Here is a 14,153-nt window from a genome sequence, read left to right on the forward strand (position 1 = left end):
ATGAACTAGAGGTATATAGTACCTCTAGTACCATGTACTAAAGGTACATAAAGTACCTCTAGTGGTGCTAGGCATTGCTTTACATTTAAATTTATTTTAGATATTTTAAGAGATAACAGTAATAGCTAATTTCAATATAATTACACTGAAGATGAGTTATTTTTGTCGGTTTTGTGGCACCTGCTGGAAGCCACAGCGCTCTCAGCGTTGCCTATATTGCCTAATGAGCCAGCTGGCTCTGTTCTGTCAGCTTACCTTCACACTCCAGGCCAGAGGTGTCCAGAGAGAAACCTTTAGAGCATTCGCAGTTAAAGCTACCAGGGGTGTTGACGCAGGAAGCTCGAGAGCCACAAACACTGTTTTGGCCCGTGCACTCATTGTTATCTGCAAGGAAGAGAAAAAAGCATGCGCTGAGAAGTGTATTTCAGTTGTAAATTACTTTGATCAGTGTAGAGAAATTTGCACATGAGCGACATCGCCCTGCAATGAACCGGCCATGGACTCACCAATGCAGGCGGTCTGATGCTGAGTGAAGCCAGGAGGACACTTGCAGCTGAAGCCTCCTATGGTGTTAACGCAGAGGAACTGGCAGTTGTGCTGCTTGGTTGAACACTCGTCCAGATCTTAATGCGGAAAAATGAAAGCATGCAAACTGATTGAGCTTAAAATATCCAACACAGCAAAATATAAGCATAGCATCAGAGCAATATTTAATTCATAGGATTAAATATTAATCATATTTTTTAGCAAAGGAGGCTGCCGGATTTTCATAGAACGTCTAATTAGCTGCAGAGGCTTTACTGGCTGATAGACACAGCTCCAGAGTGCAGTCACCTTTGCAGGTCTTTCCATCTGGTTGTAGGCTGTATCCTCTGGGGCAGGAGCACAGGTAACTGCCTTCAGTGTTTTTACACAGGAAGTTACAGGGCTTCGGAGATAAGGAGCATTCGTCCACATCTGAAATACGCAGCAAAGTTACATGAAGACAAACAAACTTGAGTCGGGATGCAAAGGCAAATCTTAGTTAAAGTGGGGTAAAAACTGCAAATCGTCTGGCAGATATTTATGTTTTTTTTTCTGCATGACGCTGTCAGCAAATGGAATGAAAATAAAGCAGGGATCGGCCTTACCAACACAGGAGGTGCTGGTGAAGTCAGTCTTGTATCCTACATTGCAGTGGCAGCGGAAGGATCCTATAGAGTTGATGCACTGACCATTCTTGCACAGATCTGGCAAGACCTGGCACTCATTGATGTCTGGAACGACAAAGATTGTTAAAGCATATTCTTCTATTAGAATGGTGCGGCAAAAGCCTAGAACTAAATCCAATAGAAGATCGCTGACAGGACTTCAAAGTTGCCATTCACAGATGCTCTCCATCTGATCTTACTGAGCTGCTTCACAAAGATGAATGGCAAAACTCTGAATGACCTGTGGCCTGTATGGGTTTAATACATGCATGCCACACTTTTCAGATTTCTAAATGTAAAACTTTTTTTAAAAAAATCCTTCCGACATGCTTCTTAGTGTCCATCTTCTATGTAAAATTCACATAAAGCACATTAAATACATTCAAGTTGGATGTTGTGTGAATACTTTTGCAAAGCGAACACGTTGCTCCAATCTTTCTGACAGTGAGAGGTCTTCTTTTGATTCATCTATCCTGTTTCCAGGTAACATATGGTGAGTGCAGATGCAGTTTCTCACCTCTACCATCTGTGGTGTAGCCTGGTCCAAGAGGGCACATCTTCTTGTACTGCACTGTGCCCGGTAGAGGGCACAGCTCACACTGTGACCCCCAGCCTCGACCCGCGTTGCAGCAGCACTCGGATTTGGTCACAGTGTTCCTGTTGGTCGACAGCTGCTGGCACATCGTCTGCAGGACCTCTGTGTAACAGAAGCCCTTTCTGTTGTCTGAAAGAAAAGAGAAGTTTGTTTGGACACGCGAATGCATTTATTGGATTTAGGGTTATCGATGGTCGAAAGGACGCAACAACTGTGGTGAGGTCTCAAAAGTCATAGGGGTTCATAATAAGAAACATAGAAAATAACTGCCATTTGATTAAAAATTGACTTAAAAAATGAGGCCATGTTTACATAAAATCTCACAAAAACCTTGAAACTAAGACTAATTGGTGTTAACAAATTGATGGCGCTCAGAGGAGGTCTTACCAATACATTCAGTTCCAGATGAGCTTGGCTCAAAGCCGTCGTTGCACTCGCAGCGGTAGCTTCCCACCGTGTTGATGCAGCGACCGTTCTTACAGATTCCTGGTTTGGCGCGACACTCGTTCAAGTCTGCAGCAGAACACAGAGATAGAGGGATGAGAAGGGGAAATTCTGGTGCATCAACCGGATGGATGGATGGATGGATGGATGGATGGATGGATGGATGGATGGATGGATGGATGGATGGATGGATGGATGGATGGATGGATGGATGGATGGATGGTAAGACCAATGGGTGACTTGGTGGATGGATTGATAGAATAGAGTATGGATAAATGATAGATTAATGCATAAATAAAGTTATTGATTGATGGAAATGTATGGCAGTGTAAATGAATACAACAGTGTGATGTGTTGTTTTTTTAAATAAAATAACCCATTTCATTACTTGTTCCTAGGTCACCAGAATAATATTTAACCAATAAACCTTTAGAGGGGTGTAAAATTGCATACATCTCAGTGTTATCAGTCAGTAATTAACACTTTGCCTAAAACATCAAATTCATGTCTTAAAGTGCAGATGTTGTCAAAGAGGAAACACACACCATCTTTACACAATGCACAACATAAAATCTATTTATTTTTAGTAATTTGGATATTCTCATGTAAACCACGGGGCAGGGAATTGTTACCCATCCAGATCCTGATTTTGAAAACCCTTCAATCAAATCCCACAGTTTTCCAGACCCTGTAGGAACATGGTAATTTACAACCTGGAGCTTTTTTTTTTCTTTTTTTTTTTTTTTTACTGACCCATGCATCCCTCTCCATCTGGTCGGCGCTGCATGCCAGGAGGGCAGATACACATAAAGGTTCCAATCAGGTTCTTGCAGGTCATGCCTTTAGAGTCACAGTCATCCAATCCCTCTGAACACTCGTCCTGATCTGTTGAGGGATGATGGGAAAATGGCAACTGGTTAAAATCCACTGTTATAAAGTATAATTGCTTTTTTATACCATGCAACAACAACAAAAAAAATACAGAACAGAGACGAAGAGGTAAACACGAGATCATCATCCCTGATCTGCTGTGCCATCTCACCTCTGCACATGCGCTGGTCATCTCGCAGCACGTACCCGGCAGGACACATGCACTCGTAGGACCCAAACGTGTTGACGCAACGGAAGGCACAAAGGAGGGGATTCTGGGAGCACTCGTTGATGTCTAGAGCCAAAAAGAGGCGTAGAGAGTCATTACAAAAGCTTAATTATCTTATAATCCTATTAAATGTTTTTTGGATGGGATCCACTGACCTTCACAAGTCATCATGGGTCCGGGTTCAAAGCCCTCCTGGCACGAACACTCGAAGCCTCCCACTACATTGGTGCATGTCCCATTTCCGCAGGGGTTTCCAATGGAGCACTCATCCGTGTCTGACAAAACCAGAAAATAGGGGCAAACGCAGACAACAGAAACAAGTTAAAGCTTTATAATGAATTGTTGATATTGCAAGCATAAATTAGCACTCCAAAAACCTACATTGATCACATATCCATGCAGGGAAAAAGTCTACAGCAAAAAAGTAAAAAAAAAACAACAAAAAAAAAAACAGTAGTACTAGTGATTTTAGAAATGTTGTTTGTTGGACAAAAGCACTAAACGTCATGGCTCTGTCCTTTGTCTTATGAACTCCACATCCTTTAGTGTGAATAATAAACAACTGTGAAAGAACTTTACACCACAGATGACAAAAAAAATCAGCGAAAGCTGGAAATCTCACCAACACAGCTGACTCCAGTGTAATCCAGATTGTATCCGAAGGGGCATTCGCATCGGAAAGAACCATCTGTGTTGATGCATATTCCATTCTGGCAGATTCCAGGATTATCCAGACACTCGTTCATATCTGCACGCGGCCAGGAAAAACTAGCTCATTTAAACAAATCTGTAAACTATTTCCCTCGTCACCAGGGCATCAGCTCACAGTCGGAGCCCTCACCTTCTCGAGTGTCACCCAGTCCAGGCAGGACTCCGTGGCCGTAGGGGCACAGCGCGTTGAAAGCGGCTGGTGAAGCATCAACAAAATGTCAACGTTTACGGTTGATTCTGCATAGAGATGTCTGTGTGAGTGTGAGTATTCATGTTACACACCATCCGTTTCTCGTGGACACAGCTCACAGGGAAGTCCCCAGCCCTCTCCGGCCATCTTGCTGCAGCAGCACTTGGCCTTGGTGGTGTTGTACACTTTAGGGACTGAGCATTTGCCCGCCTCGAACTTGGTGAAACAGAAGCTCTCTCTGGTGTCTGCCATAAAAATAGGAAATCATGTATTTTGTAGCTATCGCCACACTGCTATCGTCTTCGGCACGGCGGCGTCTCATACCGTAGCATCGGCGTTTGTTGTCTGAGAGTACAAAGCCGGGTTGGCAGGAGCACTGGAAGCTGCCCGGGGTGTTGGTGCAGGTGCCATACTGGCAGATGTTGGGTTCTACCTCACATTCATTGATATCTGGCAAGATGATGTGCAAAGGTAACAAATAAATTGTAAGTGAAAACGTGTTTTGTTAGTCAGGATCTAAGCACTTTAAATACACAGCAAAAAGGGAACAAAAAGTAAGTTGAATTTTCTTGAAATTAGTGTAGTTGTCCTTGATTTGAGCATGTAAATAAGATTGTTAGGCCCTAAAATAAGATAATTAGACATCCTGCACTTGAAATAAGATGATGGAGATGAGCTTCTCCTATTTTAAGTGCAAACAATCTTATTCTTATTAGCAGATAATCTTGTGTAACTGCTCAGATCAAAGACAAATACATTGATTTCAAGAAGATTTTACTTACTTTTAGTTTCCTTTTATCAGCATATAGGCTGATATAATATTTTAGACTTTTTTTGGCTGTGTCTCCTTGTGCTAGCCTTTTCATTTCAGTCATTTTTACATATTTTTAAAAAAAAAAAAACTTGTTTTGACTATATATAACTATTATTAGCTGCAGGTCTAAGCCCACCTGAAAGAAAAGAGTTCCCTTAAATGAACCTTTTGTATTGCAAGCAGAACATTCAGGATGTATTGAAGTTTTTCTTCCTGTTACCTAAACACTGGTCATTTTGCACCTCGTAACCCGGAGGGCAAATACATCTGAAGGATCCATCCAGATTCTGGCAGGTTCCGGGAGAACATGTTCCAGGTAGACTAATACACTCATTGATATCTGTGGAGAATGGAACATTATTTTATCTCAATGTGTCAAACGTTCAGAGGGAGTCCTAATGGTTTACATTTATCTTACACATCCATTATGACTTGGGACTTACCAATGCAGTTCTTTCCATCAGGGGTGTTTTCGTAACCCTCGTGGCATAGACATTGAAAGGAGCCAATGCCGTTGATGCATTGTCCATTCCTGCACACTTGGCCCTGCAGGGCAAAGCACTCGTCTATGTCTGTGAAGGAAATGTGACGGTGATAAGGAAAAACAGTGTGCAGAAAAGAATGTTGACAAAAATAAAAGAATGACAAAGGTAAGCTGAATTATTTATTTAAAAAGAAAAGTGTAATTGCATGTCCAAGTATTATTTTTTCCTCTCTGGCTAGACACAATTTTTTTTATTAAAATATTCACAACAAGACGCAATCTTTAACAATGTGACAGCTGCGTCCATTTTGTCCTCTAAAAGAAACAGCTACCTGCTGTTGGCACTTTTCAAACAAAACAACGAACAGTTCCTACCCATGCAGTCATTGTTGTGTGTGAGCTCAAATCCTGGGAAACAGAGGCAGTTGTAGGATCCCACCGTGTTTTTACAGGTACCATTACCGCAGGGCTGCCTTTCACATTCATCGATGTCTAAAATACAGAAAATATTCATTCATTTATGAGAAGCACCGTACAACACTGTAATTAAATCATTAAATGTTTTAAGATTGCCCTCTTTACCCATGCACATGGTCAGATCAGCAGTGGCCTTGAAGCCGTTGTGGCAGAGACAGCGATAACTGCCCTGAGTGTCAATGCACTCTCCGTGGCTGCAAGCATTAGGAATCTCCTGGCACTCATTTCGATCTGCAAATAAATTAATTTAAATGTCACAGCTGCCATATAATGCTTGTTAACATTTTTGGGGCTTGCTTTAAAAATTACTTGTCCAGAACTATTAATATTATAATATCAGTTGCACCTCTTATCTTAAATGCGTTTCAGACTAGGTGTGTATTATGTTTGCATTGGCACACACATCTCTTTTTCTTTCATATTTAAGGATCACATTACAGTCTGGGGTTGAGCGTTTAATCGTCTATACATGCCCCCAAGTGGTCCAATAATTGCTAAATAGAAGAATTAGAAAGTTAATTGGATCAGAAGGAGCATCTTCGAGCACTCAGCATAGCGAGGTGAGTGAACCTTGATCCGTGCAGATGGAGCATCTGCATAGAGAAGCACGAGATTAAGCAATGTTTTTTTAGGGTCATTTCAGCAACATCTGAGTAACACTTGCGTAACACTTCCTTATTGATGGTGCATATCTGCTGCATACACAGCATGTCAAAGGGGTGAACTCGTTTTGTTGCATTTTTTTTCAACATAACCAAATATTCTCTGGCAGCATGACTCAGCTGGTGATCACAGTGCATGTGATACAGTATCAGATGTGTGGGAAAGTGATAAAGGCGCATTGTTTATCTAAAGAAGCCCTTCCTGAGCTATAAGAAAAGGAAAACATTTCATCTCGCAATGATACACATGTCATATCACGCTATACATAATTATTCACGACAATGCTTGTATGTGTTGATTTATTATTTTCCTTCTCCTAACTTGACAATAAACTATCGGATGTTTTTGTCCAAAATTATGTGTAGGCTGTTTATGCCAAATTAAAGTGAACATAGCTGTACATCAGTTTCCCTGATCAAGTTTGTACATATTTGTTCATTTAGAAAAAAAATCCTAGCAAATGTCTTTATACTTTGCTCCTAAAGAGTAAGAACTCTTGTAAGATTTTTAAGTGGTACACAAATAGTTTTCTTTTTGAGTAATACAACTAGGGCTGGGTGATGCAACTTAAAAAAAAATAAAATCTCCAATTTTATTATATTTCATATTTTATTATTTTTTATCTCATGTCGTACGGGTCACGCCTCCATCTGACTTAAAAATAAAATCTCCAATTTTATTAAACCAAATCCGATTTATTTCTCAAATTTATTTCTCTAATAAATTGAATTTGACGTTGGGTGGTTCATGCCTCCACGTCGTCCATTAATTTCTGAAAATGGAGGTGTCCATTATCCTTACTTATCGCCCAGCCCTAAATACAATACACAAAACCTTTTCTGCATAAACACAGTGGTAATGTATTTTTACTCCAGGTTTTCATACCATGCAGATTTCAGACCCAGCCATGCCTACTGGTAATTTATGAAGATAAGCATCGGCTCAGCCGATCAGAGAGGCAGGACTCACCCAGACAGGCCCCGCTGGGGGACAGTTTGAACCCCGGGGAGCACTCGCAGCGGTAGCTGCCTGGAATGTTGATGCAGTTTGCGTTGCGCTGGCACAGGTTGTCCCCGCTGTTGCACTCATCAATATCTGTGATGGAAGCAGAAAAGCACAAGCAGTAGACATCAATCATCAGCTCTATAACTCTGCTCAGATTTGGCTGTGAGATTGTGTACAACAGGACACGAAAAATATTTCAGAGTTCTGGAGATCAGGAAGCTACTTTCAGTGTCTGAGTGACTTATGGTTTTGTCTGGCTTGTTGGTCTTTACAAGAACATAATTCATTATAATTAAGGCAGGAATTTAATGGGACGCTTGTAAACATCTCTCTTAGCCAGAGAGGGAGAGTTGCTGCAGTTATGTCCGTGTACCTGCATGCTTTAACTGCGAGTGTGCTGGTATGATCTGATTAATCACTGACATATTAAAACAGTACTGCTAGAGGGAGTTCTTTGTATTATATGTAAAATGCATTAGTGCATCTATTTGTTCTGTCAAAACAGGAATGATCGTATGGGAAGGTGACTGCATGCACACAAGGCTAATATAGTTACGTCTTCTGACAGGAATTTACACAAAAAAAAGCTCTTTAATATCAAAGTGAAAATAGTGCTTTATTTAAATTATGGCAAATATTAAAACGTTCACCCCATTCGTGTCAGTGTTCAGTAGATGCTTTGGCTGAAATCCCAGTACTGAGTGGATGTGCTTCAATCTGGCTCATGAGGACGGTGTCGTTTATCGCAGTGAAACATCTCAGCCTGTCAGTGTGATCGGGTGTATACAGCTGTTTACAACTCCAGGCAAAAGTTATCACCAGAGCTGAGATGTGGGCTTTGATTAGGAGCCTCCAGAACATTCACAAAGTTATCTTTGGACCATTACGGTGTCATTTTTTGATGCATGCTTGTGCCTAGCTTGAAAATATATCCTCTCCAAAGTTGTAGTTATTCACTCAGCGATGTATTGCTGTATTTATGTTCCCCTCTACATTTACAAGCCTGTCAGGCAGAGCATAATGCTGCCACTACCATGCTTCCCAGTGGAGACGGTGTGTTTTTGTCTCTTCAGACAAAATAACTGTCTTCATCTCTAACATACACTTAGTTGAATTCCAAGCAATATTTCAAATTAGCTTTTTGTTGCCCTTCTCTCACAACTTTGAATGGCGAAGCACCTGGACAACAGCCGTTATTTGTACAGTCTCATCTAAATCTAAATCTAAATCAAGCAAAGGTATTGTAACACACATCAACTGCTCTCTAATTTCCATTTCGCTAACTCTGACATTGCTGACATCGATTAGCTTCTGTCACTTTAAAAGGGACAAATATTTATGCGTATTTATATACGGTAATTTTCAATAAATTAGAATACGTGTTACAATGAGGCTCCTTTGTCAGTTTAAAATTAACTTTGGAAAACAATAACCTTTAAGCAGGTGTTGAAGCTACTTTCCACGTGGACCAAATTTCTGGATGAAACGGTTGTTTTTATTGACCTGATGTAATATTTTAACCTTAAATGTTGCGTTTTCATTAGCTGCAAGTGAATACATCATCATAATGAACAAAAGTAAATGCTTGAAAACATCAGTATGTGCGTAATTAATCTATGTAATGTGTTTCACTTTGTGAAGTAAGTTATCACAATAATTTTTTTTCCAAAAATATTCCAATTTATTAAAGATTCTTGTAAAAAAAAATAGGCACCTGGGTTTTTACAGCACTAGTGGCTCACTTTTCACACAGTCGGCTGACAGGAAAGGAGGTTTGAGAGAGAAGAAGACATACGGCAAAGATCCTCTTGGTATTTTGTCCCAAAGAAAATGAACAACGCCACTGATGGAGGGATGAAAGAAGGTCATTTCTGAGCTGAGACTAACCTTCACAAATCAGTAGTATGTTGTTGTAGCTGAAGCCCATTGGACATTCACAGCGGAAACTCCCGATCTGGTTGATGCACACGCCGTTGGCGCAGATACCGGGGATTTCTCTGCACTCATCAATATCTGCAAAAATAAAACACAACCAACTTTGAATGTGAACATTTGAAAAAGTCCCGTTGGCGTCCACTGCTGGATTCGCAACCACTCACCAACTGGCTTGCCCGTTTTGATGTCGATGATGAAGCCAGGAGACAGGTTGCCGCACAGCGTCCGGTACGCATCTGAAAGAATCAGCGCAGAGGAGACTCAGCGAAACCTAACTCATCAAGTCGCGTTCCAAGCGTCCGATTCAATGCACGTTGCTGGGATTGTGTTGCAGCTCACTGGTAGCAGGCGTGGGACACGGCTCGCATGGCTTATTCCAAGCTTTGCCCACGTTGTAGGCACAGCAGCACATCTTCTTGGTCATGTTGAACGACAGCTCGTTCTCGCACGTGTCGTTGAAGTTGCGGTAGCACACGCTCTTCCTCATGTCTGCAATACCAGGCAGAAAATGAGGCGTTTCTAACGCTGTTTTGCGGCAAAGCTGTTCGTTTGAAGGAGCTTCTACCACTCACCCATGCAGTTGTTTCCTCCATTGACCTGCATGTATTCGGGGGGGCACACACAGGTGTAGTTGCCCAAAGTATTGTAGCAGGTGCCAGGTCCGCAGATCCCAACATGAGTTGTGCATTCATCAATGTCTGGAATCAAAAAAAAAAAAAAAAAAAATCACATTAAAATAAATGAACATCACACAATCGCATTCACTTTGTAATCTCTGTGACAAAAAGGAAGAACAGTTACCTTCACAGATCCGCGTCTCTTCATTCAGATAGTAGCCCGGTGGACACTCACACTGGAAGCTACCGAAGGTGTTAATGCAGTTTCCGCCCTGGCAGAGACCTGGTAGCTCCATGCACTCATCGATGTCTTAAAAATGAGTCAAGCAGAGAGAGATTTGTGTTAATTGACTGCTTCCTCTCTGTTGAAGTGCATTTCCCAAACATGAGAACGCTGTGTTTTACCTTCCAGAAGAACAGTGATGGGGTTGGGTCTAAACCCCTCCCCTCCTGGACAGAGGGTCTTGTATTCGGCTACAATGGAAAAACAAACAGAGAATCCCTGTGACTTTGGGAAATAAAACTGTAATTACAGCGCTAAAGAGTGGATTTTTGGTCCTGGTGATGCGTACAGGAATTGGAGGCAGGGCAGAGTTCACAGGGGCTTCCCCAAGCTCTTCCATCGGAGCAGCAGCAGGAAGCGCGTGTAACACCCACGCCGATCTCCACGCTGCAGGAGATTCCTCCGTCACCCCGGGGAAGGATGTCCAAGAAACAGTTGCCGACACGGGTATCTGACGAGAGTGAACCCGTACTGTTAGGCCTAAATACGGTTTAGACATATTCAAACTCCAAACACCACAGATCCTAGAATTTCTTCAAGTCTTATCATATGTGGTTATGTGACGGGATATTTTAGCAACATAGTCGCCTAAACTAACTAAGGAGCAGGTAAATAACTTCCTTCTAACATAACTGGGTCGGTCTGTGTTGGTACACAGTAATAGAAAAAAATATATACATATATATGAGCAGAAGCCGAATCAGCATTCAAAGAGTTTCATCTTTATTATTGTCTTGAGCAATCTCACTGCCTAGCTTGTATAACTGGCCCTTTCTGGTGCCAATCAAACATATCCTATAGAAATCTTTTGAACTTCCAAAACTCTGACCAATGTGTCCCACCGCCACCGCTGTGGTGACTCTGTGGGACAAACAAATAATACCTAGCACATATGATTTGTGTTGGTCTTGGTAAGACCTAAGTGACAAACAGGCTTCCAAAATATGCCAGAGTCCATCAAAGGGTACCTATCATCCCTGATAGGGGATGATAGGTCCCTGAATCAAACAGAATGCACAATAAAAAAAAGAAGAAAAAAACGTGCTGCATTTTACTTTCAGGTATTACTTTACTGTGTTGTCATGAGAGCTGCAATCAATGTTATTCAATGATGATGCCCAAACTTTATATTCCTCACAGATGGTATTTTTTCACCCAGGATTTCCTTATACTTCATTGAATCCATCATGCTCAGAACGTTTGCTCCTTATAGCAGAGGAAGCAAAAATAAATCTCCAGAACATCAATGAGCCACGGCCGCAGAGTTTAGCCCTTCCGTGCTAGCGTGTACCTTACTATGGAAACGAATACTTCAGTGGTTCCTCCCATCACGTCTTAGAGCAAGTCTTTTAAAATCAGTCCCTTTTTTCTTCAGGAATATCACAGCAGCTGCTGTGTACTTCCTTTTTCTGCCACCGAGTGGCACACTTTAAAAGTGTGAACTGCACTTCCAACTGCATCTCTTCAAGCACTTTAACACGACATAAAATGTCATCATCAGCACCAGCAGTTTTAGGTGATCTATCTGAAGCAACTAATAAAGCCCCCCACACCTGATTTGCAAATGTGTGCAACACAAAAACGTATTCAGGAGGCTGAATAATTTTAAGACTGGAGTACTGAAAGCAGAGTTCAATTTTGATCAAACTAATGTTAGTTTTATCTAGCTATTTAAACTGTTCTCGTATCTTTCACTTATTACAAACGAGTGAGATTTCTTCTTTTCTTTTTTTGCTCATAAACAGAAGTTGTGGTTTGGGTTGAATAGCCAGCATTTCTGCGCTCTTTTAATGTTAATTCACTAATTCCTCATCGTATTGGAAGATCGCACTGGCAGCACGACACGGTTGTCCGGATTCAAATCTTCCTTTTCTGCAGAACGGCTGAGTTGGACTCACCCACACAGCCCACCCCGGTGGGGTTGAGCGTAAACTCAGGTGGACAGTTACACATGTAGCTCCCTGGTATGTTCACACAGATTCCATTGAGGCAGTTCACATGGACGGCACACTCGTTGATATCTGCAGGACACACAAGGAGAACTTGTTTTTGAAAGAAATACAGACTTGATAGATTGCATGGAGAGTATTTATATCTGTAGATTTCTCCCAATTATCTTTATTAAAAATCTTGCCATGCATCTAATAATAATTTATAAAAAAAATAGTTGTAGAGCACTTGCTGTAATGTAGACGACATAGATTGTTTCATTTGGTTTATTACTAATCTTATTAGACTTGGTCAAAGAACACCATAAATATAATCTGAAAAGTAATACATGAAGCTCAATATCATACTGTGCATATAAACCTACGTATGAAAATAACAAAAGCTCTATGGGCTGTTCTTCAGAGTGACAATTACCAGTGCAGTTCCCTCCACTGCGGTCTAGTTCGTAGCCTTCATCACAAACACAGCGGAACATCCCTGGAAGGTTCTGACAGGTTCCAAACACGCAGATGTTCTGGAAATTACACTCATCGATATCTGTGTGGGAAAAAAAACAAAAATAAAGGCAGGGTTACATATATGCTAGGTTACTTGAATGCAAAAAGAAAAAAGAATAAGTGCTGCACCCTCGCAGGCCTTGCTGTCCTCTGTGGGAGTGAAGCCCATCTCGCACTCGCAGCGGTAGCCTCCAGGAGCATTCAGACACTGCCCGTTCTCACACAGGTTGACGTTGTCCGCGCACTCATCCATGTCTGAAACAGTGCAAACAAATCCATTACTGAATATCATTACCAAAATGACTAGATTTAGGTGAACTATAATTTATTCCTTGAGCAAAAACATGCATATTAAAACCATAAAGTGCCTTTCACATTGAAGTTTGCCCTAAAACTATTTTAGATTAGTCCACCTTTATTTTCAACAACAACTGAAATCCTATTTTTTTCTATTCTTCGCTTCAAAATTTTCATATCATGCCTAAATATAAGTCCTTTGTGGTACCATTGACGGAAGTCATCTCATCTTCCAGCACTATGATAAAATTTACAAAATCTAATAAAAAATAAGAAATATTTTACTTAGATAACACCTTAAATTATAAGACCTTACAATATCCCTTGTACAGCCATAGCCCTCACAAGAAATCCCAAAATTTGTTCATCTGAAACTGACTTCTCAATGTTTTTCATTGTAAGAGTTCTGATAAAAACAACCATGTCTGGCTAAGCACACTGGTGATGGATGCAGCAACAGACAAAACTTTTATTTTTATTATTATTATTATTATTATTATTATTATTATTATTATTATTACTACTACACTGGATGGAAGCCATCCGTTGTAAGTACTACATTAAATTTTTTTTAAATTCTGCCCTAATAGAAGAATAAAACATCTCTATCTGCATCAGCCACCTGTGTAACATTTGCATCGTTCTTGGAATTGCTATCAGCGCTGCAATAGAAATCTGCCCAGTGGCCATAAATGACTCCTGGGCCGCTCTTTGGACAGCCCTGATTTAGAGGTATAATACTCAAATGCATACTTTTTGTATTTAATCAAATTCAGATGATAAGTTTCTATCTGAAACGGAGGTACACTCAGGTTTGCCTTTTGTGTGCTGAAAGTCGTCCAAAGATTTCCATTAGAGACACGTGAAAATTTATTACAAAACCTACTATCTAGTATGAGCAT

General features: G+C 40.8%; 1 protein-coding gene across 1 annotated transcript in view; it reads right to left on the reverse strand.

The window, feature by feature from the left end:
- fbn2b (fibrillin 2b) overlaps positions 1 to 14,153 on the reverse strand; it is a 96,023-nt gene that overhangs the window by 10,130 nt on the left and 71,740 nt on the right. The window contains 28 exon segments of the mRNA XM_012877893.3: positions 256 to 384; positions 507 to 623; positions 835 to 957; positions 1,131 to 1,256; positions 1,708 to 1,914; positions 2,173 to 2,298; positions 2,983 to 3,114; positions 3,272 to 3,394; positions 3,484 to 3,603; positions 3,951 to 4,076; positions 4,170 to 4,235; positions 4,322 to 4,474; positions 4,554 to 4,679; positions 5,264 to 5,383; positions 5,487 to 5,615; positions 5,903 to 6,019; positions 6,110 to 6,235; positions 7,637 to 7,762; positions 9,560 to 9,685; positions 9,772 to 9,843; positions 9,947 to 10,096; positions 10,180 to 10,305; positions 10,409 to 10,534; positions 10,630 to 10,698; positions 10,797 to 10,958; positions 12,406 to 12,528; positions 12,872 to 12,994; positions 13,084 to 13,209. Coding sequence (XP_012733347.2) covers positions 256 to 384; positions 507 to 623; positions 835 to 957; positions 1,131 to 1,256; positions 1,708 to 1,914; positions 2,173 to 2,298; positions 2,983 to 3,114; positions 3,272 to 3,394; positions 3,484 to 3,603; positions 3,951 to 4,076; positions 4,170 to 4,235; positions 4,322 to 4,474; positions 4,554 to 4,679; positions 5,264 to 5,383; positions 5,487 to 5,615; positions 5,903 to 6,019; positions 6,110 to 6,235; positions 7,637 to 7,762; positions 9,560 to 9,685; positions 9,772 to 9,843; positions 9,947 to 10,096; positions 10,180 to 10,305; positions 10,409 to 10,534; positions 10,630 to 10,698; positions 10,797 to 10,958; positions 12,406 to 12,528; positions 12,872 to 12,994; positions 13,084 to 13,209 — 3,495 coding nt within the window.

The sequence above is a fragment of the Fundulus heteroclitus genome, chromosome 9 (genome assembly GCF_011125445.2).
Source record: "Fundulus heteroclitus isolate FHET01 chromosome 9, MU-UCD_Fhet_4.1, whole genome shotgun sequence".
Classification (NCBI taxonomy): Eukaryota; Metazoa; Chordata; class Actinopteri; order Cyprinodontiformes; family Fundulidae; genus Fundulus; species Fundulus heteroclitus.